Source organism: Heptranchias perlo, chromosome 14 (genome assembly GCF_035084215.1).
Source record: "Heptranchias perlo isolate sHepPer1 chromosome 14, sHepPer1.hap1, whole genome shotgun sequence".
Lineage (NCBI taxonomy): Eukaryota > Metazoa > Chordata > Chondrichthyes > Hexanchiformes > Hexanchidae > Heptranchias > Heptranchias perlo.
In genome coordinates this window covers 36,865,860-36,890,705 of record NC_090338.1, presented here as the reverse complement: position 1 = coordinate 36,890,705, position 24,846 = coordinate 36,865,860, and the positions used below count along the sequence as shown (strand labels likewise).

General features: G+C 39.4%; 1 protein-coding gene across 4 annotated transcripts in view; it reads left to right on the top strand.

The window, feature by feature from the left end:
• LOC137332439 (mitogen-activated protein kinase 9) overlaps window positions 1-24,846 on the top strand; it is a 94,087-nt gene that overhangs the window by 19,685 nt on the left and 49,556 nt on the right. For all 4 annotated transcript variants that reach the window (XM_067996283.1, XM_067996282.1, XM_067996281.1 and 1 more), the window contains 9 exons: window positions 596-759; window positions 1,594-1,723; window positions 4,398-4,456; window positions 4,569-4,707; window positions 5,081-5,246; window positions 7,413-7,484; window positions 14,966-15,148; window positions 15,618-15,742; window positions 22,711-22,774. In XM_067996283.1, coding sequence (XP_067852384.1) covers window positions 638-759; window positions 1,594-1,723; window positions 4,398-4,456; window positions 4,569-4,707; window positions 5,081-5,246; window positions 7,413-7,484; window positions 14,966-15,148; window positions 15,618-15,742; window positions 22,711-22,774 — 1,060 coding nt within the window. In that variant the 5' untranslated portion in view covers window positions 596-637. The remainder of the gene's footprint in view (window positions 1-595; window positions 760-1,593; window positions 1,724-4,397; window positions 4,457-4,568; window positions 4,708-5,080; window positions 5,247-7,412; window positions 7,485-14,965; window positions 15,149-15,617; window positions 15,743-22,710; window positions 22,775-24,846) is intronic.

The window sequence follows — 24,846 nt, the reverse complement described above, 5'->3', positions numbered from 1 at the left end:
GCCATATCGAACTCACATTGCACACAGTCAAGACCAAGCATAGTCCTCAAAAGCTGTGGGCTTAGAGGGCGAGAAATAATTGGATCAGGATGTGTAGATATAATTCAGTCCCCATCTTAAAGCCATACATTGTTTTAATGTTTATATAATACTTCGATTTTATACTTATTTTGGTTAAATAGAAAAAGTTACAGCAATTTTGGAGGCAGAGTTGGAGCACAGGAATTTCTCTGCAGTACATGCTGAGAAGCTGCCTAATGGAGAACTTAAGGGGAATTGAATAGCGTAGATGGAGAGAATGTATTATAGTTGATATTTCAAGGCCGGTGCATGTGATGGACTTCCTTCAATATGGGGAGGCAAAACAGCACCGCATTTCTTGTTCAGTCCAAGCACTTGTGAAATTAGTCATTACTAACTTGTTAACTGAGTTGCATTAGCAACTCTGTCAAAGTAAAATCGAATTAGCATGTTTTCATTGCTAAATCTTGAAATAAAGTAAAAAGTTGTAAATGTTTTCAGTATATATAGCTTGGTTAGAAGCTAAGGAATAAATCTTAATTTAGCTCTTTTGTGTTCTTCCCTTTTTGTCTAGAATTTATATTACTAAAGATTCTGTTACAGAAAACACTACAACATGAGTGAAATTAACAGTGAGACAGGATTCTACAGTGTTCAAGTTGGTGATTCTACCTTCACGGTTCTTAAGCGTTATCAGTCATTGAAGCCCATTGGTTCAGGGGCTCAGGGAATTGTCTGGTAAGTAAATGTATACCATCTGGATGGTACACTCTGCAAATGAAATATAAATAGGGCTCAAAAAAAGTCTGAAATACTTACTTTATATCAATTGAATTCCTTTTTGGTTGACTGTGCAAGAGAGAGGCTGAAGCGTGCGCTCTCTTTCCCCCCCCCCACCTTCGCCTCTCTCGCTTTCGTGCATAAGCTCTCTTCCCCCTCGCCCCTCTCTCTCACATGCGTGATCTCTACGCTCGCCACTCCCCCTCCTCTTTCGTGGGCACGCTCTCGCGCCCCCCCCCCCCTTCGCGTGCACGGGATTTGTCTTCCTTGTGGATGATTGAAAATTAGTTCATGTCCAATGAAGAGCCACAAAATGGAAGTGTAATTAATTATTTGTAGTTAAGATCTAAAAGTTTTGTTCTACATTGCAATTTTGATGGTCTAAGTTTTCTCCTTGTAGTTACTTGTAGAGCCATGCAATTGTTGACCGTGAAATATGTGGGACAATTATCTATTTCTGGGCTTCTCTCAGTATCATTCTTGTACGTTACCTTTCACCTAGATTTGCACTGGTTGACTCGGCCTTGAATTTTCTTCATTTCCGCTCTACATCTCACCTGAATAGCCCATCTAAAAATATTGGGGCCAAAGGAAAGAATCTGCATCTTATTATCCTGTAGGCGGTTCTTCTGAATATGATGCTGAAATATTAATTTAAAAGCTCATTTTCCTGTTCACCTAGTCAGTTGTGCCAGCCACTCACAGGAAAAATGCAGCTCTTAAGTAGCTTTGTTTCCCAGCTTTTGCCCAGTATATTGGAGAAAGTTTATTTAATTTTTTTTTGAATTACAGCGCTGCATACGATAGTGTACTTGATGGAAGTGTTGCTGTGAAGAAACTCAGCAGACCGTTCCAGAACCAAACTCATGCCAAGAGAGCTTACAGGGAACTTGTTCTTCTTAAGTGTGTAAATCATAAAAATGTAAGTTAAGCTACATTTTTGTAATATTCCATTGTCTTTTGCAAATTAAACATGTTGAGCACTTAAAGTAGAGTTATAGCAAAATGCTTGCCTTGCATCCACAGGTTTGAAATTTAGCACAATAAAACTGCAATATTATATCTAGAGTGTATGGTTTGATTCCCACTGTGGTGGAAAGAGAAACCAACTAAATGAAACAGCATTGCTTGGGAAGTTCAGAGAGGAAACATTGCTAGGGGCCATGTTGAAGCCTTCAGTTTGCCTGCACCCTGTTTTAAGAAGTTTTTTTTAAAAAAAAGGAAATGTTTCATTGTAAAATGAAAGAAAAACACTATTGTGAATGACTTGTGCATTATAATTTAGGACTCAAAATTCAAGCATGTGTGTGTTTTTTTTGAAATGTACTTGTTCTTTGTTTAGATTTCTGTAGTTATCTAATCCCATAGTTTTCTTTAAAATGTTTTCATTGCAGGAATCCATTTTTTTCACTTATTTTCCTAAATGTAAACGTGCAACGACCATTGGGGTGGAGGAAAGATGGTCTCAGTTTAAACAAATAAAGGGCTAAGTTACTGATTGTGGTTGACTGTATAAATTAATGTTTAAAAAAACTCCTCTTCAAATAGAAAGTCTTCAAAATTTTCATGCCAAATTTTCCCTACCTTCGCACTGCTGAGGGTGTTGATTCTTTGCTGGGCTACCTACCATTGATCTCCAGTACCTACCCCAAGTGGCGGCTGTTTGTACGAGAGCCTGGAGAATCATTGGTGGGCTGTAAAACCATGGGAAACATTGCAGCAGGCCTTATCCTGTCCTTACCTGGCATCCATGGACATGAACTTTCACCAGATGTCCCTGGAATATGTCAGAAGTGGAAACCCTGATTGATTTTCTCCTACCCGAGGCCACTATAGCACGCCTCCTGCTGGACCAGTTAAGATGAACTAACTAAACATAGACCATGGATCAAACCTGGGATGTTCCTGAGACATTAAGGAGAAAACATTTTTTTTAATGCTTGCATGTGATTCCCTTGAGCTTTCATTTATTCTTACTAAAGTATAGAAGCGGGGCCCGTAATCTTTTGAAACTGTATAACTGGTGAGTTACGCCAAAATTTCTTGAGAATCTCGGCATATGTTGAAATGTAAAAATTCGGCATAAAACAAGTAGAAATCAACATAAACGATTGGAACCCAAGGAAAGCACTGAATTTGCTCATATTCCTTTTTTTAATCTCCCTCCATATGCATGAAAATTGAAGTTTGAAGTTATCAAACCATCATTTAGGCATACTAGGAACAGCGTGTTTAAGAAAATGCAGTTTTAAATTTTTTAATGCAAATCATTCTGATGCCATAAAGATGCATACAAAGATACAGAAAATGTATTCTAGGTCTCAGGAGAAATTTTTAAAAATTTGCTGAAGACAATCACCATAAAACACTAGAAATATGACTTTGAATCCAGTTGCGCCTAAAATTTTGGATGTAAATTTACAGCCCATTCAGAACTGGCTAAACTCAGGAAATCCGCGCAAGGTGCATTTTTGCATGGGGCGGAGCTATGTTAATGATTGGCAAAAGGCTTCGGCAAAGGTTTTGTGAAATCGGTGTAAAAGATTGAGGAAATTCGGGCATAGCTTAAAAGTGGATGTAAGTCACTTATACCTGAATTTCTTTTGCTGCGAAAATCGGCGTTATTCTGTACTTATGCCTTAGTTTCAGTGCTAATTCCAAATTAAATGAATTGTCATCAAATTTATTTTCAATTGCCAGATCATCCGTAGTTTGCCATTCATTTTGTTTGTGGAGTATCAGTTTTTCTTTCCCATTTCTCTAGTTATTGTTTACACTGTTTTCTCTCCTGAAAGTGGATGATTCGGTGGACTGTAATTCCATGGACACTGGTGGTGATGGTGAATGTTGTCAGGCCATTCAGTGATGGAGGGCAACACAGCCAAACCCTGATCCTGATCTCACATGCACATTTTCACTGGACAGACCCCCCCTCCCAATCTCTCAATCTCTCATCCTTAGCCTGGAGAGACAGAGGCGAATTGTAGTGTCCTCACTGGTTCTCTGGCTGAAATCAAGTAACACAGCACAGGCCAAGGGTCATACATGGGGTCTTCTGGTCTTAATAAGCTTAGCAAACCAGGTGGTGCTTTTATCCACTGAGTCAATTCTTTGTGGGCTTGTTATCCAGTTATATACCATATTGTGATCGTGGATATGACTGTGGAAGTCTAATTGCAGAAAAAGCAAACAAAATTTAAAAAAAAACAATGTTTAAAGTAACAGAAAAGTTATCCTTGTTTCTCTGATGCCTTTCCTCATTAGTTTAAGACAGTGCATACATAATATCTTTTCTGTTAAAGTACACATTAAATATTTTTAACACTCCCTTTGCTATGAAAAAAAAGCATATAACCTAGTGATGACACCTTCCCTTGTTTCATAAATACGAACTACATGCAGTTTTGTACAGCAAATGCTTAAGTATTTTCAGGGTTAATATTGTACTGTAATGTACACATTGTTGAGCAGCCAGGAACTGTTTGTTAATCCTTAGTTTATTGACAAAATAAGTACTGTCTAGGTAGTACAGGTATAACGGATAACAATGCTACATAAAAAAACTGATAACTAAAAAAAAAAATTTCTTCTTGCAGATTATTAGTTTGTTAAATGTATTTACACCGCAGAAGTCTTTAGAAGAATTCCAAGATGTGTAAGTATTTGAGTAAAATGTGGCAAAAATAATAGATTCTGAATTTTCCTTGTGGAGGAATAGTGTCTCGTGAAGTTCGTAAAGGTTGTAACATTAATTCTGTATTCTGTAGTTACTTGGTTATGGAGTTGATGGATGCCAACTTGTGCCAGGTTATCCATATGGAGCTAGACCATGAGAGAATGTCCTACCTTCTTTACCAGATGTTATGTGGTATTAAGCACCTTCACTCAGCTGGCATTATCCACAGAGTAGGTACTCAGGGTTTTAATTTATTCAATTTTTAAAGCATATAATGTGTATGACTAAGCATGGAGTTGTGTTCTGGCAAAAGAACTTAAGTGTTTTGAATATATATGGTAAATGCATCATTCTCTGTGCTAAGGTGTTAATACGATTTTACTTGCATTTTTAATAAACAGATCATGAACATGCAAAACAACCTATCAATTCTCTCCAATAACACAGGAAAAACCAGTTTGTAGTGTGACTCATAATGGTACCCTTTAGTCATATGCTGTTTAAGAATTAAATTGAGTACTTTTTGCAAACTTCTTTTAAGCTGGTGAATTCCTGTATATTATCTTTTAAATGTTTCAAGTGTTGTTTTTTTGTTTACAACAGGATTTGAAACCCAGCAACATAGTAGTAAAGTCAGACTGCACTCTGAAAATTCTAGATTTTGGACTGGCAAGGACTGCCTGTACTAATTTTATGATGACCCCATATGTAGTGACGCGATATTATAGAGCACCTGAAGTTATTCTAGGAATGGGATACAAGGAAAATGGTAAGCTAACCCATAAAACAGACTACTTATTTGAAGACACAAATATGTAGTTGGTATGAATTCCGGAGTCGCTGTTTTGCCATTTTCTGTCCTGTCCTCTCCTCTTCTCTCCTGAAGGTGTTAATTCTTGTTGGATTATGGTTCTTCTGGTGCCAACAGTGTTGCAGTACATCATCCAAGTAGCCATTCTCCGTGTTGGCAGGCTATTGGACTATGGGCAGGCATTGCAGCTGAGCCTGATCTGATCAGCTGATATTCATGTATGCACTTTTCAGCAGGAGTCACAGGGTAATGATCAGGAGCAGGAACCCTTTTAACCCTTGCTCCCCCCAACTTGGGGGTACTGGAGTCACATGTAGCATCTAACTTTTGCCTGGTTGAGATTAGCTTACTCAGCACAGTCGAGCAATTGAATGTTGAATTTTCTGATCTCTATGGCTCAGTGGTGTAATTGCATTTGTTAATCGATTGGTGATGAACAAAAACAATAAATTGTGCTCTTGCTGCCTTCTCGCAGCCCACATTTTTTTTGTGGAGCCCGTTTTTCCCCCCCCCCCCCACAAACCTTGCTTCTGGCCGGGTCGGTCTTCAGGCTGCCCGATATTGCACAGGCCTGGAGATAGAGATGCAGTGAGGTGCCCGTTTAATGCCCGCTGCCCAACAGTGGCACGGTAATGAGGTCTTGCTCTCAAAAAGGACTGGGACTCCCGGCAGCACTATTGAGCAGTCGGCCACATGCTCCTATAGTTAGCTGCCCGATAGTTCAGTAATTTTCTGTAACTGCATATTTGACAAAATATGGCCTACTAATGGTGAGCCTACACCTCTAAAATAACTGAGCAAGAGACAGTATTGAAGTTGTAACATCCCTTCTTTAGGAAGCCCAGCAAGGCCGCTTCTTAATGATGGAAATGGGGGAAGGACAGTGAAATTGAATTGAAGTGGATGGCTCCAGTTGAAGAGGCCTCATACTATGCTGTAATGTTTGATTATGTGAAACACCTGTTTCAGTATTGGAATCAATCCTAATGTAACCTTATTTTCAAAACATCCCAGGTTTTTAAAAATGATCTTTGACTTAAAAAATACTGGATGATGGTTCATAATGGTTTTCAACAATGGGCTGTGCACCCTATGAACTTTTAAAACAAAAAAGTGATGTAACATGATGCAGTACTCTGATTCTTTTAATGTACTAGACATCATTTAAAAATTACTTTCCCACATTAGTCGGCTCTTTGCTATGTGGTGTCACAGCTGAATTTATTTTTTTTAAAGATTCCAGCTGAATTTGAAATACACCTTTTTTTATTTTCTTCAAAAAATGTAATTTACTTGCAGAATAAACAGACATGCTGTAATGCAGGAGAAAACAAAATCATTTGGAATCTGGTTCAAAATTTTTAAATAATGTTAAAAGTAAGCAGATCTGCAGAGTTAGAGAATTTTGATGTCAACTCACTATCTTTTTATTTCTGAAATTAAAATTCAGAAAATTTTCAAATGTAATTTGCTGTAAATTTCAACTCCCAACAGCCAGTGATACACTGGTTGCCTTTTTTAAAGAAAAATCTTGGTTAGTGTAATCTGATATAATTTGTTCCATTTTATGAATATACCAAGACAATTGTAAATGTATTAAGCCTAATTGTTTAACAAAATCAGATCACAAAACTTAAAAAACACACAAACAAAATTCTCAGAGCAATTGGTTCTTAAAGGACTGACTGATTGATTATGTTAAGTGCCGTTGTTGCACTTTTGATTGCATTTTGTGCAGTTGTTTAGCGGCATGTTAAATAGCATTTTCTTTTCATTTTTCTGTTAACCTTACCTACGTAAACCATATAGTGGATTTATGGTCTGTTGGTTGCATTATGGCAGAAATGGTGCTCCACAAAATCCTGTTCCCTGGAAGGGACTGTATCCTTGCACATACAAAAAAATTACATGTTCTGTTCATCCACATTAATTAGTGCTTTTAAAAAACATACATAAACTGAAAGTCTGCTGGGCTTTCTTTCCCAGACCCTACATTTTGTTACTGCTGGAATATATTCCTTATCATTGTCATGTTATGTAAATTTCAATACATATTTTTTCTTGTCGTTGGTTTTTATTTTCTGAAAGGCATGGTAATTATCCATCATTTCATTTTATTTTCAGTTGATATCTGGTCAGTGGGGTGCATCATGGGAGAAATGCTGAAAGGTTCTGTGCTATTCCAAGGGACTGATCGTATCCTTCCCCAGCCATTCTTGAATCCAAAGCCATATATGTTCAGGGCAAAAAGATCACTACTTTTCCCTCATTTTGAGGGCCACAAATTGATGTTTTTAAGATGAAATACAAGGTTATTTTAGTTATTCTTCATTATTTTCCCAGCTTGCCATTCTTGAACTTTTTTTCTTGCAAAGCTCTCTGTACATGTGTTTTAATTTTTACTTGTTCTTGAATCTGTTTACTTGCATTACATTAATAACCTTTCTATGTACATTAATACTTCCCTCCTTCCACATATTGTGCAAAACATTTTTTTCTGTTTCTTTAAACTATCTTTGTCCAACAAAAGAGAGGAAGCAGTAGCTTCTAAAGCTAATTGAATGTCCACACAAAGGAACACTTGAGTTATTCAAATGTCAGGTTGATCTAGTTCAGTGAAGAAATAAAATTATTTTCTAAGGATTGTATTTTGTAAGAAGAAATTGCTACACTTTATTGTAGAAGTTTTTTGAGTGCTAATAACTCTTGCTAGTTGAAGTGTTTAAACATTAACGGTAAACATTTACTATATCTTAGTCTTTCATGCTAAGTTATTTCAGGTTTGTAAAGATGCAAATTATACAATTCCTGTTTGAGTATAGTATGATTTTAATAAGACTACAGAGCTGTCCCTTCAAAATGGCAAGTGAATGCAAAGGCGAAACCATACTTTTAGGTTTTATCTGAAAACCTATATATTAAGAGCATCATTTTTTTATAACTTCAATTTGCTCTACTTTTATTCTCTTACCTTTACCCACGTTACTTACATCTTGTTTTTCATAGCAAATATTCCACAATCATGATACCAACCAGATCACTTGGATCTGTTTCCTTTTGAATGCTTCTAACATGCATGCAGGCCACTGATAGTATAGTGCATAGATATCAAATATTCCATATCATTGTTTCTGTTACTCTAATTTATCTTTAATCATGTTTCATATTGTTGTTTGATGGTATCAGTGTGGTTGTAATTATATAATGCCATGGCCAGATTTCTGAAATATGATTGGTTGGAAAAAATTATAAATCTTCGGGAATTCCAAGATAAAAGTACATACTTTTAATAAATAGAACTGGTTAAACGATGGCATTATATAGTGGCAGTAATAAACTCCAAGGTTCGTGTTTTTGGCAAGCATTGTATGCTTATGATTATGATTAGTTTAGATACTTTGGCGAACATTCAGCTGTACATTGTGCACCAATAATGCAGATCTTTTTCTGGTTATCACTGAAATATTCTCAAGGTTTAGTGGTGAACATAATCTTCGTTCCAGTCCATATATTGGCTGATGTCAGCAATGCAAACAGAAATATCAGATTCTATCTCCATTGGCTTAAACCTATCTGACCTTTATTGTCCCTTAAGTACAATCTTTAGTTGTGTTTTTTGTTCCATTGATGCCAATCTAAAGCTCTAGTAATTACAAAGTTTGTAATAGGTCAAAACCTTCAGTTTCTCTAGAAGATCACCAGAGTATTGGTTAGGGGAAAATTACCCCTCTCCTGGCAGTATAGCATCTCTGGTGGCTTGAAATATAATAAATTGGTTGTTACTGAACACTTTGTGGGCCCAAAAATGATTGTGTAATGTTGTAGCTTTGAACATCTCCCAGAGTAATTAAAACAAGATAACCAGCTATTGAAAAAGCCTTTATTAAAAGATTTATCCCTGCTACTCTGTGCTAGTGAAGAAAGCAGAAGGTCTGACCTATCCTCGACCTCCAAAGATAACCTGTTTTTTTTAAAGAAAATTTACCCCTCTTATAGATGATAAAATGGAAAAAAAAGTAGATTGCTCACCTTGGGTGCATTTTTCTTTGTGAAGATACAGCCCAAATATAATAAACATCCACCTCCTTTACAAACAAGGTTCTAGTTCCAGTGAATTTACACATGAAATTTTAAGAAAATCTAACATGTATGGATGAAAGAATTTTTGTATTTCGTATTGAGTTTTTAAAGTTTACATAGTAGGTTTTATTAGTCCCTTTTCCTGGGTGGTCCTGGGCTGTGTTAACACTGTCTCTACAACAGTAAACACATCTATTATTTTAAAAATGTATTTTATCACCATCCATTTTGTAGAGTATTCCATTATAGCAGGTGAGATGTTTTCCTATATACCACAAAGAAAAAGGTCTTGCAGTTTCATCGGTAAACCTGTTGCTGAAATGCCATTTCTAATGAGAAGACCCAAAAATGACACTGAAGATGAGATCTTTTAGGACATAAGGGATCCAGTTAAAAATTCACTTACGGGGTCAGATGCCACTCTGATTTTGAAAACAGTGGTTCTTAACTATGATCAATATTGTCTAACAGTTCCTTTGTAACATCAAATGACAGCAAGAACTTTCTGGTGACATGTCTGTAGTTTGTGAATCAATGCAACGACAATTTCATTGGATTGTTTTAACATGTGTAATGCAGCAGTCTAATTGGCGTCAAACCCATCATGTGCTCAGCGTATTATCATACTCTCCTGCATGACAAATAAAGGGGGGGGGGAAAAATCACTAAATTGCATAGAATTGGTATCTTGTTCACTTACACTTTTGCAGTGCTGTAGCTAACTGTTCAATAAGTAGGTAATCGTGGGTGTGAATCTATATTCTGGCAGTTGATGCAGCTCTTCATAGCATCATCCTGAAGGAAGATGGCTCCTGGGCAGAAGGTTACTACTGAGCTCTCCTTAGCTCTTCTCCTTTGCAACTTTTATCCATGGCCATCCATTGCCATTTTTTTCCCTCTTTCTCCCCCCTCTCCCCCCCCCCCCCCCCCCCTCCCTTTTCCCCCCACCACCACCACCACTCAGTCTCCTCTCCTTCTCCGCTGAAGACCCACTGCCTCTAAGAGTGGGAGCCTTTTGGCTCAATCCATATACAAGCTCAAGCTACAAGTTTAAAGCTGCCTATGTAGAACATATTACCCATCCTCAATCTTGCTTGTTCTGTGTATTTTCTTTGCTCTCCATTGGCTGGAATTCTGCTCACATTTGATTTTCTGGCCTGGATGTCCTCTGCCATCAGAACTGCACTGATCACATGGCATTGTTCAGAGTTCTCCTGTAATCAAGCTCTCCTGATGTCCTGGCTAACATTCACTCCTCAACAAACACAGTTATAGAATCAAAGAAGCACAGAAGGTGGCAATTCGGCCCATCGTGCCAGTGCCGGCTCTTTGAAAGAGCTATCCAATTAGTCCTACTCCCCTGCGCTTTCACCGTAGCCCTGCTAATTTTTCCTTTTTGAGTAGAGATTCAATTGCCTTTTGAATGTTACGATTGAATTTGCTTCCACCACACTTTCAGGCATTGCATTCCAGATCATTACAACTCGCTGCGTTAAAAAAAATTCTCCTCATCTCCCCTTTAGCTCTTTTGCCAATTATCTTAAATCTGTGTCCTTTGCTACGACCCTCCTGCCAGTGGAAAAAGTTTCTTGTTTTTTACTCTATTAAAACCCCACACCTCTATTAAATCTCCCTTTAACCTTCTCTGCTCTAAGGAGAACAATCCCAGTTTTTCTAGCCTCTCCACATAACTGAAGTTCCCATCCCTGGTATGATCCTAGTAAATCTCCTCTGCATCCTCTCCCAGGCTTGACATCCATTCTAAAGTGTTCATAATTCACAATACTCTAGCTGAGGTCTAACTGGTGATTTATAAAGATTTAGCATAACTTCCTTGCTTTTGTACTTTATGCTACTATTTATAAATCCCAGCATCCCGTATGCATTTTTAACGTACTCCTTTTATGACCAGGGCATGTCTTTCCTCATTTTTGGCATGCCTGGATAACCCGAATTTCTTCTGTGTCCATTCACATGTGCATTCTGGACCCAAGCCCATTACCTCTGTTAATTTTTTTTTCCTCTTGGCCCCTCTCATGCCCTTTTCTCACGTCTCCTCTCCTTCCAGTTGTGCCAACTTTTACTTCTCCCCTCCCTAATGCTTTGCCTTCCTAATCCCTATGCCAACCTATTACTACTACTCTGCATTCCTACTTTACTGCCACTGTTCATTGCTTGAATCACCCTTGGATAACCTCACATCTGGCCCCTGTGCCTCTCTTGGCATTCTTCATAGAACCCATTGAGGCACCCAATGCTGCCTCCTTACAAGCAGCAACCCCAGCTGCCCCGTCTCTCTTGCCTCTCCTTTAAAATCCTCATTCTCTGCCCCATCTGCGTTTTTTCGGCGATATCCTCTGTCTCTGCAGTGAGCGACAGCTCATCCTCGGTGATTTCAATTTCCACCTCGGCTCACCTTGCTCTCACTCTCTGAATTCACTGGCTTCCTGTCCTCCCTTAACCCCTCCTATCCATATTCACGGCCACCCTCTCGAACTTGCCATCACACATGGCCCCTCTACTCCTATGGTCTTCGCAGACTAGGCTATCACTGACCATTCCCTTGTATCCATCATCAACCACACCATCCTACCCTCTTCCAATCCCACTTCCTTCTGTGCCCGCTGCAGGAAAAAACTTTCCTCCAAGTCATGAACAGTTGCACTTTCAAGCTGCCAACTGTCTACCCTTTAGCCCTTGATTCGCTACAATACTTCTTTCTTCTGCAGCTGTCGATCTGCTCAACTCCTTCTTGTCCATCTTTGAAGCCCTTGTCCCATGTAAAACCTTTACTCTCTTCCATCCTAGTTGTTCCTCCTGGCATGGCCCCCATCTTTGCTCCCTCAAGTCCAAGGGGCACAGATTTGAGCATATCTAGCGCAAAATTGGTTTAGCCATCCAATGCTACATCTGGCTGGACCACATCAGGCACTATTGGGCCTCACTGTCCTCTGTCAAAACTGCTGGGATCATCCTGGAGAGTAAAGATAACTCTGCTTTTTTCCACTACTAATCTTCACCTTAAACCCGTCAACTCTGCCTGTCCACCCTCCCCTCCAACAAGTTCAAAGAGCTCATGGACGACTTTATCATTGTGATTGAGACCATCGTTGAGCTGCATTGGCTACTTACCCCCTGCTCAAGCCCTGGACCCACATCTTTCTGTAGTTTCTCTCCTATCTCCCTTCATGCATCTATCTCTCTGAGTTTATTTTTCCCCTGAGAGCGAGCTCTTGCTCCCTTGACCCCATTTGTTCTAAACTGTAGACTATCCAACTTTCCTTCCTGACATTGTAAATGATTTCCTTTCCTCAGGTACTGTCCACCTCCCTTCCAAAAATACTGTTCTCACCCTCTCCTCAAAAACCCCCTCCTCATCTGTCCTTGCAGACCACTGCTCTATCCTGAACCTTCCTTTCCTCACAAGTCCATGAACATATTGCCTCCCAAATCCCTGCTCATCGTTCCCACAACTCCACATTTGAATCTCTCCAATCAGATTTCTACCCCTGCCGTTACTGAAACGTCCCTAATCAAAGTCAGAAATGACAACCTCTGTGACTGTGACCATGGTGCAATGCCTCTCCTCTGATGTCCAGCTCGGTGGGACTGCCCTCACTTGGTTCCACGTTTACCTATCCAATCGTACCCAGGGCATTTCCAGCAATGGCTTCTATTCTTGCTCCCCTCACTGTTAGCTATCGAGTTCCCCAGGATCTAGCCTTGGCCCCCTTCTATTTTTCGTCTATATGCTGCACTTTTGGCAACATCATCCGCAGACATAGGGTCAGCTTACAAATGTATGCTGATGATACCTCTCTCGACCCCTCCGTGCTGTTAGCTTTTCCAACAGTCAGTCTTGGATGAGCTGTAATTTTCTCCAGTTAAACATCGGGAAGACTGAAACCGTTATCTGCAGGTCTCACCACAAACTCCATACCCTTGCCACCAATTCCATCTTCCTTCCTGGCCACTGTCTCCGATTGAACCAGAATGTTCGTACCCTCGAAGTCCTGTCTGACCCCAAGCTGAGCTTCCAACCCCAAATCCTCGCCATCACCAAGACTGCCTACTTCCATCTCTGTAACATCGCGCATCTCCACAACTTGCCTTGCCCATCTACTGCTGAAACCCTCATCCATTCCTTTGTCACTTCCAGACTCGTCTATTTCAATGCTCTCCTGACTGGCCTCCCATCCTCCATAAACTTCAGGCCATCCCAAGCTCTGCTGCCCCCAAAGCTTCCAATTAAAAATTCTTATTCTCTTATTTAAATCCCTTCATGGCCTCACCCCTCCCTATCACTGTAACCTGCAGCCTTATAGCCCTCCCTGAACTTTGCGTTCCTCCGACACTGGCCTCTTGTGCATCCATTGCCATCTTTGGCGGGCATGCTTTCAGCCGTCTAGGCCAAACCGCTGGAATCCCTCCCTAAACCCCTCCACCTCCATCTCCTCCTTTTAAGACCCTCCTTAAAACCAATCTCAGTGACAACCCCTCCTAATGTCTCCTTTGGCTCGGCGTTCATTTTTGTCTAATGTTGCTGTGAAGCACCTTGGGATGTTTATCTGCATTAAAGGCGCTATAGAAATCCAAATTGTTGTTTCAAAAGGGAATAATAAATGTTTTTGAGACCTTGTGAATATGATATCAATGTTCCTATGATCCGTGCAGCTCTGACCTTCTGTCCTAAACAGCAAATACACATTTCCTCCTCCCTACATCCTCATTGTGTTGAAATTAAGACTAACCGCACAGACTCCAACTCTATAACACTTTCTTACCTCAGGACTAAAATCTGAGAACTTCTTAACTCCCTCAATCCTTCCCTTACAAAATTCAGGCTGAAGTTTTATTTTAATCCTTGCTTCCTGATTGATCTCTTATGGTGTCGGTTTGTAACGTGTTTGTGCTGGTAGATAGAGAGCAAAGCTGAAAGCGCTATAAGTGAAAGTGGTATTTTTCTTCAGTATTTCCAATTTATTAAATAACCTAATTGATCGGGTATTAAAATTGATGTCTCGATAGCCATTAAAGTAGAGCTGACACCAAGCTCATTTCTTCATTGCTTTATAGTTTTTTTTTGTCATTTTCTGAAAAAGATTACATACTTATTTTCTGTGCTTCGTGTGATTTTTTTTTAATCCAAAGATTTTGTTTTGTCCATGGATTTTCTATGTGGACTTAGGCGTTCTAGAGCTCTTCGATGTAGAGTTGTTTGAAATATTGAATGTTTTGCTAAAGGAACTTTAACAGTTCAGTGCTTGTCTTTTCATAAATAGTGTTTAATTTCACACATGCGATTGGCTGAGAGATAGACAATTGTTGTTTCTGGTGAAATAATATAAACTATAAATAAATGCAGTAAGCAAAAAAGCATATCTACATTCACTACTGTAGAATACTGCATTTGAAGGAGTACATTAAAGATGAATACTGGTTTTCAAGGTTTAAGATCCAAGCAAAAATCAAATGGTAGAATAATGAAGTAAATTTAAATTGGATTAATAAAACTGAATTACACTGTAGATAACTTTAAAAAAATTTAGTTAGAGATATGAAATCTTTTTAACCAGTTTTCCTGAACCAGCTGACAGATATTGATCAGTGGAATAAAGTTATTGAACAGCTAGGAACGCCATCTGCAGAATTCATGAAGAAATTGCAGCCGACTGTACGAAATTATGTAGAGAATAGGCCAAAGTATCCAGGGCTTGGCTTTGAAACGCTGTTTCCAGATTGGGTTTTTCCAGCAGATTCTGAACGTGACAAGTTAAAAGGTATGTTTTGCTTTTTGAAACTATCAGTATTTAGATCAAGTTCAAGGGTGTTGTGTGTATGTTTGTGTTTTAAGACTTTGTTCACAAAGGACAGCCTTGGAAAAGCAAAAATCTTGGACTATTCGAGTTGGTGATACTATAGAATTTTTGAGAATATTAAAATAGGTCAAAATTAATTTAGTTATTTCCTAAGATTTTTTTAAATCTTAAGATTAGTTTGGTTTAAAGTTTTCAAAGAAAGCAAGTATTATGTATCACACATTGTAGTTTATAAATAATTATTCATAAATCAGATGCTCGAGGGGAGATTTCCTCTGCAGTCAGTGTAGTGACATATACGTTTATTAAATATAGTATTTACAATTTTGCTACAGCTGGTGCACAAGAAATCTTCCCACAGTGTTTAATTGAAGTGCACATAATAACTTATAAAACAGTCATTAAACTATTATTGTACATTAAATTACAGTAAGTCAGGCCAGGGAGCTACTATCAAAAATGCTGGTAATCGATCCTGACAAGCGAATTTCTGTGGATGATGCCTTACAGCATCCATATATTGCCGTCTGGTATGATCCTTCTGAAGTAGAAGCCGTAAGCAAACTACTTTTGATCATAAGTTTTTGGTTATCTATTTTGTACTAGTGTTTGATTTATGTCTCAATTTTATGCTTAAACTGCTGCTTTAATCTACGTTGTACATTGAAATCTGAGTTTAAAAAGTGACATTCTATTTTGACACCTTTGGAGTCCCATCCTGTTTCCCACATCCAACAGGATAGACTTTTTCCCAGAAGCGACAGGACTCTTTAGCATCCAATGCCAACTAACCTGAAACTAATGAGTTAGCTGTTCAATGGGACAGCTTGAGCTCTTGGTCTTACCAGATTGTACTTAGCATCATTTCATCCTGTCAACTTTCTTCCCCACACTTGTTTTTAAAATGGAATGGTTTGCCAAATAAGAGCGGAATAAAAGGTTGTGTGAGGTGGAGAGGGTAGGAGATCTTCCAGGCACATGTAAAATTCCTATTTGCAACCCACTATTTGGAAATGGGAAGTTTGCTGGAAATCTGAGTTTAGTCAAATTTATTCTTTTTCCAACTTATTAAATCACCACAAAATTCAGAGATTGTCAGTTTAGTTAATTACTAGGCTGTGAATCCAATCAAAGCAGGAGTTAACTGAACTGTCTGCCATAATGCTATATACCCTATGTGTAATTTACTTATAGTAAGTTTTAAAAACCACAAGTAAGGCTGAACAAAATTTCCAATATTACATTCATAAAGAATTGTACACATTTTTTGATTACAAATGCTTGTAGTGGTAAATCAGTGACCCCGTGTACGTTGCTAAGCGCTAAAATTTTATGACCCTTGAATCTTGTCAGTGTTGTTATATCAGTGAGATGATTGGAATGTACAGCAATATTATCAAAAGGACAGACAATATGAGGGTTACATGGGAAAGATTGTTTTAGAACCTCTGCATAAGCCACATCTTGACCACGAAGCCTGAGACCAAGCCTTTGACTGTTGAAGGGGGCTGCCTTGATGGAAGTGATGTGGCCAAAGATTTGTTTGACCCTGTAGCAAAAGTCATTAAAAAAAACTGATGCTAGAGCCTGCTAGCTCTAACCTTGTTACCACAAAAGGAAGGATTGCTGTTGAGAGAAAGCAGAGGGCTGTTACGTAGAGGTACATGAAGCTTCTTTGATGCATTTCGAAGTTGCTACAAAGGTAGTGTTAGATGTATCATGTCATAAAAGTAAGAGGATCATAGGGGAATTGAAGTGGAATCAGTGGGTTGCATTCATCTTACAATCATACAAAAATGATCCTAAATCATTTGTTGTCTAAAGTCTGTTAATTTTGGTAGAAAAGGTTCCTCTTGCCACTGTTTGACCAGTCCAGTTCTTTTCAGCAAACCAGTGAAGTCATCTTCAGAATCTGGAAAGAACATTGTACTGAACTGGCATAACCCCAAAAGTAGTAGCGACCTAACTGCACGCAGGTTGGAAAGTTGGAAGGCCTTTATGAACCAAATCACTGAGAAAATAAACTCCACACTGTGTTTCTGCCTAAGTTACCAAGTATGGATAGTATTCATGTCAGTTCCTAAAAGTTGCTAAAGGCGAGGAGGAGAGCTGTAATCATCTTAGATATCATGCCAAAAATCTCCTTGAATCTGCACTTGAGGCTGGGGAATAGAATTCTGTTTCAGGCATGTACTTACTGCCCTGGTGTTCAAGACCAATAGTGGTTTCTGTCTATAGGAAGGACGATTGTAGTGTGATCAAAAACTACTGAGGACTCTTGCTAATATCAGTGGCTCTTAAATGCTTGTTTCAGTCATTGTGGCACTTAGGCCTGTTCATGAAGGAACAGGCTGGAGTTTGTTCTCATGGAGAATGCATGGGACACGTGATGGTGTTATACAAGGGCATATTGTCAAGTTTGGGATTCCATATTCATTGATTTTCTTAACACTTTCAATCTGGAGCTTCATGCGACCCTCTTGAAGCTGGGAGCTATAGAAGAGCACAGCCAAACCTTAAATGCTATTCAGTTACAAAATCTGTGTAGGTGTAGATGGGAGTATCACTGACCCTATCTCTCTCAAAAGAGAAATGAAACATTTTTGTACACTGTCAGCTGTCCTATTCAATGACTGTCAATTATGGCCTCATAAGGAACTGTCTCAGTGTCTGTTGCATGCACTTTGAAAGAATTGCACTGCTGATATTTTCAGATAACGCTGCGATGTTGGTAAACTTGACTTAGGGATCAAATGTGCTCCACTTGTTATTTGGAACAGTGGGATAACCAATAAAAGAAAAAAAAGGCTGACTGGCATTGATGTAGTGCCTTTCACTACCTCAGGACGTTTTAGAACGTATGAAGTAAATTTGAAGTGTAGTCACTGTTGTAATGTAGGAAATGTGGCAGCCAATTTGCTCTTAGCAAGCTTCCACAAACAGCAATGAAACAAAAGACCAGATCATCTATTTTAGATGTTGGTTGAGGGTAAATGTTGGCCAGGTCACTGAGGAGAACTCCTCTGCTCATCATCGAATAGTGCCATGGAATCTTTTCCATCCACTTCAGAGGGCAGACAGGGCCTTGGTTTAACATCTCATCTGAAAGACAGCACCTCTGACAGTGCAGCATTTCCTCAGTACTGCACTGGAGTGTCAGCCTCTGGTCAAGTGTCTGGAGCAGGACTTGAACCCACAACCTTCTGACTCAGATGAGTGTTACCACTGAGCTACAGCTGACACTGTGGCATATATATAAAACTAGTGGGATATAGGGGTGGTTCTCCCTAAGTGCAGTAATCTGGGTTTCTCTCTCTCTTGATTCTGCTCCAGTCCTGGACCTCCAGAGAGGAGTTGCATGAAGAAAGCATTTGCACTTGTATTTGTGCCTTTCATGTCCTCAGTAAGTTCCAAAGTGCTTCACAGCCAATAAGTTGCTCTTTTGTACAGTTTTGTAGGCAAATGCCACAGCCAATTTGTGCACAGCAAGGTCTCACAAACAGGAGTTACCATTTAATCTCTTTATGGTGTTGCTTGAAGGGGGAGTGTTGGCCAAAACTCTAAAGAACTCCCTGCTCTTCGAGAAAGTGCCATGCAAATCTTTTATGCCCACCTGAACAAGCTGACAGGGTTTTGGTTTAATATTTCACCCAAAAGATAGTACCTTTGCCAGTGTAGCTCTCCTTCAGTACCGCACTGTAATGTCAACCTAAATGATGTGCTTAAGTCTTTGAGCCACTTAAACGCACAACCTCTGACTAAGCAGAGAATGCTCTCATTGAGCCAAACTGACATTTGAGAGCCTGGATTAAGCAATAGGTAACCAGTAAGCCTGGTATACTGCATTGGGCTTGGATGCCTAGAGCATCAAGATGACTTGCATGTTGCAAGCTGTCCTGCATAGGTGCTTCCACTAGACTGTGGGTAGATTTTCATTGTACGGTTGATGAGCTCAAGCTCAGGATAACAACTGATAGAAGCTATTAACTTTGAAACTGAATATGCAAACACAAGATCATATACACTTGGTTCTGTGGCTACTATGATTAGGTTGCAGAGGAACAAAGTTGTTTGTTAAAGCTATGAGCCACTCTTCAGTGACATGTGTGCCCGTGCTGTGGACTGGAGGATGGTACAATGGACGTGCTCATTTTATGGTGATATTTGCTGCCCTCTCTATACTGTTCTGGGGCAGTTCCTGGTATCCAGTATCCACTTTGCGAGGACTCAAACCAGTGCCTGTCAGTTGTCTAATGACCAGCTAGTGATGATTCCCTTTGGTGGGAGATAGGTGGGGTCTCTTTGGGGTGGCACCCGATGAAGGTAACCTGAACAGTATTAGCCTGTTACACTTCAGCAGTCCCCCTATGCACTGATGGGCCTTTAATTGGCGTTTTTTTCCAACCTGCACCTATGTTCTCTGGGCTTAGGTAAGTGTTATGTGTCCCTAATTGCAGAGAGCATACACTCCATTATCAGGCAAACAAAAACTCCCACTTATGTGGGTTTGACTATAATTTTGTTTGGAGAATTAAGAATTTTAAAAAATCACACCTTTCTTGTGCCAAGTTGGGCCTTACGTGCAACTTTTAGATGAAATGTAAAGGAAAACCCGCCAGGATCAAGAAAAAGATAAAAGTGCCAAGCTGGGATCAATATATGAAACTTTTATGGTAAGTGAAAAAATATTTGAATTATAAACCTCTTGAACATGAAATCAAGTTATATTTACTACGTACTTTTAATTGTAAAAGAAGTAGAATAATGCCACAAAAAAACTGTTATTTTAATGCTAAAGCATTACTGCATAAATCTATATAATACCAAGGCTGAAAACAACTAACTTTATTCATTACCATTTTACTGTGACTGAGGTAAATTTAAAAAGTAATGGATTGTAATACCATTTTTTTTGTATGTTTGCAGATTATAGTTCAGTTTTGAGTGTCTTTGGAACAAACCTTCAATCAAGATACCTCCACAGTATAATTCTTACTGGGGTGGCAGACACATCAGTTACAGTGCCACTTGATGCTTAGTGTCACCTTTAGCTGACTGTGAAAATTTGAATGTCAACATACAAGCTTGGAAAGGAACAAGACTCGTGAAACCTCCATTAGTACACATCACATCAACCAGATAGATTACATGGTGTGATTATCACAATGTTGAAAATACTTGATTTGAAACACATTCCAGCACTACAATTGTATCTACCCTTTGACATATGGGGCTAATTTCTCCTTCCTTAAAGACCATGTTGGGAAGATAAAGGGAGAGCTTGTATGAACTCTGGGCTGATATGTCTTCCTTACCTCTGTTGGCTGTGGAGGATATCTCTATATAAGAGACTACCTCTTTTGCTCTTGCCTGACCGCACTGCAGAGCTCTCTTGCCACATGAACTTGGCTGCATCTCTTTGGTCCTCAGCCACAGCACGTTGTTCTTGTTGGGCAGATGCTTCCTCTTTCTGAGCAGACATTTGCTGCTGAAATTAAGATGACTTGCTGCTCTGACCCAGAGGGCTTCAAAGGAAGAATCACCTTGAGATATAAGCATAATATTTTTGCTTAGTTCATCTTGGACTATGTTTACGCAGTTGAGGTATAATACTGTAAAACTCAAAATTTTGAATATGAGGAGGCTGACTTTGTTAAAGTTATGCAAAAGCAACTGATAATGGACCAAGAACATTCATATGCTTAAAATGACTGCATCTTAAAATTGTTAATGATAACTGAGACCATAGTATCTGGTAATAGATTGTGCATTTAATAAAATAATGTAACACTAACTAGAATCATTGGAATCAGAGGTGTCATTGCTGCATTCTACAGGCAAAATATTGCAGCCATCCATTCTTCTATATATTTTAGACTTTCTCTGAGGCTTCTGTATGTGGGATTAAAGCTTTCTTTTGTTGAATGTGATTGATGATTGTTATGCCATAAATTAATTCTTAGGCACTTGAGCTGCTTTTTAAATGTTTTTTTTGTGGGAATAGCATTCCAGCCTACAATGATGACACTCTAAAGGGCATTTTGTTTTTTTATGCCTAGGAATGCACTTTCTAATCATGGCAGTCTTTTCACAAGCGCACATGAAGAATAAATTTCCACTACCGTATCTGCTTTTGAGGCCATCTTTATCTCTTTGTTGCCTCTGCAGAGTGGAAACCTATAACGGACATGTACCTTACTTCTGAAGTAAGACAGTAAATTCAGATTAGCGTAGCTCATTTGTGATTGGTTTTGTTGCTTTGCCACCAGCCAGAATTTTTAGGTTGTGGATGATTTGGTGGAGAATATTGGGTGGATTACACCCCCAGGACTGGAGAAGAATCAAGAAAGAAAGAGAAAGAAAGAACTTGCACATATATAGCGCCTATCACAACCTCAGGGCATCCCAAAGTGCTTTGCAGCCAATGATGTACTTCTGAAGTGTAGTCGCTGTTGTAAAGTAAGGAAACAAGGCAACCAAATTGTGCACAGGTCCCACAAACAGCAATATAATAATGACCAGATAATCTGTTAGTAATGTTGGTTGGAGGATAAATATTGGCCAGGATACCAGGGAGAACTCCCCTGCCCTTCGAAATAGTGCCATGTAATCTTTTATGTTTGCCTGAGAGGAAACACAGGACCTCAGTTTAATGTCTCACCTGAAAGTTAGTGCAGCACTCCCTCTACTGCACTGAAGTGCCAGTTTAGATTATATGCTCAAGTCTCTGGAGTGGAATTGAACCTACAACCTTCTGCCTTAGAGGTGAGAGTGCTATCACTGAGCCAAGGTTGTCGCTAGGAATGCCTTGATAGCTGCAAGATAATATCTCGATCCCTTAACATATCATGTGGGACAGGTCCTCTAAGAGTTTTTCTCCTAAAAGTGTTTGGGATAATTACTCCCTGTATGTGGCAGATGATAAAAATGAGATGTATCCCTGTAAGCACTGTTTCCTTACCATGCCTTTGTTGATTACATAAAAGGTGTCAATATATTATTTATCCTGATTCTTTGGGGCCAGTATTTTTTCTGTAATATTAGTAGATCTCCTGTGGTGTTGCTCATGGTAAATTACTGAATTAATTAGTTTTATTGGGGTATTATTGGGAAAATGTGATGAGGAAAGTGTTACTAGAGGTATGACATTTAACAGGAAGTATGTGTTGTATGCAAGACTTCAATATATTAGATAGTTAATATAAAAGATGAACCCATTGGTACTGAACATCCTTCACTACATTTTCAAAAACTTCATCGCAGCAGTTGCAAGCAATAATCTCTTGCAATTTGTGAGATCCCTCCTATACTTGGCATTGCTCATATAATAGTTTCTAGTATTACAGGTCAAGTACATGCAGTTAAAACACAAAAGCTTTGAACTTTAATTGCAAGTGAGCACTTATGTAGGTATAAGGCGGCCTGTGGTTTAGCTCACAGCTGTGCAGTAAGAATTGAATTGTATAATTTTTTTTGATTGATGTATCTTTATGATTCTAATAAGATTTTTCTTTATACTACAGCCCCCTCCACAGATTTATGATAAGCAATTGGAAGAGAGAGAGCACACTATAGAGGAATGGAAAGGTAAATATTCATACACTGCACTTAAATATTGGTATTTCAGTAGATTTTAAGTTCCAGTATTGCACTGGAATTTCACATTTCTTGTGTTTTATTAAAAAAAAGGAAACAAATAGTTCTCTAATTTGTGTACATATACTGGTTAAACATCAAACTAGTTCGGTATTAAGTCAAATCCCTGTTTAAATCACTTCTTTATCGTGAAGAAAATTATAAAGGATGAAACAGCATAAAGATTAGAGTAGATAATATTTTTCAAGTCGAGGGATGTGATCTTATCAGATGTATGTTAAAATTCTCTGCCTGTGTTGGACAAAAAACTAATTTAATACACTATTGTCAACACTGTCAACATAACTCAACTTTAAAAGTTAAAACTATTAAGATTTATCAATTCAATCAATACATTTCCAATGTTGTCCTTAGGGTTTAAATAAGGTGTAATAGGCATGAAAAATTTCTCTCCTTGTTCACAGGTTGGTTAGACACTTAGTAATACAGTTAGATTCAAGAAAGATGGCTCCTGAGTTAGCAGTTCCCTACAGAGCTCCTCTTGTTTGTAACTCTATCCATGGTCATCCAATGCCATCCTTTTGGCCTCTTCTTTCTCCCACCTCCCTCCGCCACCCGTCTCCTCCACTGCTTAAGATCTCCTGCCTCTAATAGTGGGTGCATTTTCGCTCAATCGACAATTCAAGGTACAAGTTTAACGCTGCCTGTGTAGAACACATTGTCTCACCCCGACCCAGCTTTTTACTGTGCTCTTTTCAACGTCTGGAACTCTGCTCATGTTTGATTTCTTGAACACTTGGACTTTTCTGCAATGAAGACTACGATACTGTGCTGGATTACACTGTATGCCTCGACTGTTGTGACTCTGGTCTGCCATTTAATTGCTTCAAGTTTAAGGTAACCTGTTTCAGCCTATAGTGCCCAGCTGCTGTTACCTGCCGAGCTGAGCTTTCAGTGCACTGTTTGCTTCTCTGTTGCTGTGTTGGGCCCTGGATATAAATCCGCCTTTTCCTGGGCTGAAGTCCATTTCTTCGCTGGCTTCTGGGCTTTACTGTTGACTTTCACCTTTGTTGCTGATTTCTATTGAGACTATTCTGTGTGGGACTGCTTCAATTCCAGTACCTCATCTGGTCCTATGGGCTCAGTTTTCTGGACTGCTTCTATTCCAGTACCTCATCTGGTCCTATGGGCTCAGTTTTCTGGACTGCTTCTATTCCAGTACCTCATCTGGTCCTATGGGCTCAGTTTTCTGATCCTCTGCTAGGAAATTTTCACTCTACATTGAGCTAGTTTTGATCTGGTCCTGCTAATTGCCTGCTCTGGATTCTGCACCCTTGCTGCTGAGTGACCTCTGCTGCCTTCCGCTTGCTTCCTGTGGCCGCTGACTCCATTCATCCTTGTGAACTCCTCCATCATCCTTCACTGAACCGGGTTGACTGGCTCTTCAAGCTCCTACTGTTGCTCCTGATCTTGTATGCTCTTCACCTGCCTGCAGCTGTTCCTCAGATTAGTTTCCTTATCTGCACTGATCCTGGGGATTTATGTTTCACCTTCCCCTGGCTCCTCACTGCTCTGCTGATGTATTGGATCTGCTGGTATGCACTAGTAACACCTCAGGCCACTGTGTCTCAGCTGGACCGCTGGATCAACTTCTGGCTCGTGGTCAACCTCCAGCAATGCACCCTCTGATACTCTGACCCTGGAACAACTCCTGGATTCACACTCTCTCCGGAAGTGTCTGTGAACCTGGACTTTGGTTTGTTAATGCTCTAAGCTGACTCCACCCTGTCGACAAGTCAACTTCATTCTACCACTGGACTTCAGACTTTAACATCAGTTTCTCTTATAATGTCTCCTTCCTGTCCTCTGCTTATAACCAGGACTTGATTTTCCTAATCATTGCCATGTCTTTGTAACCTGAATTCCTTCTGTGTTCATTCGTGTGTACATTTTGACTGCCATTCTAGACCCAGGCCCATTACTTCTGCTTACTTTTTTTCTCTTACCCATTTTCGAGGCTTTCTCTCCTGTCTCCTCCCCTTTCTGTCAGCTAGTCATGTAGT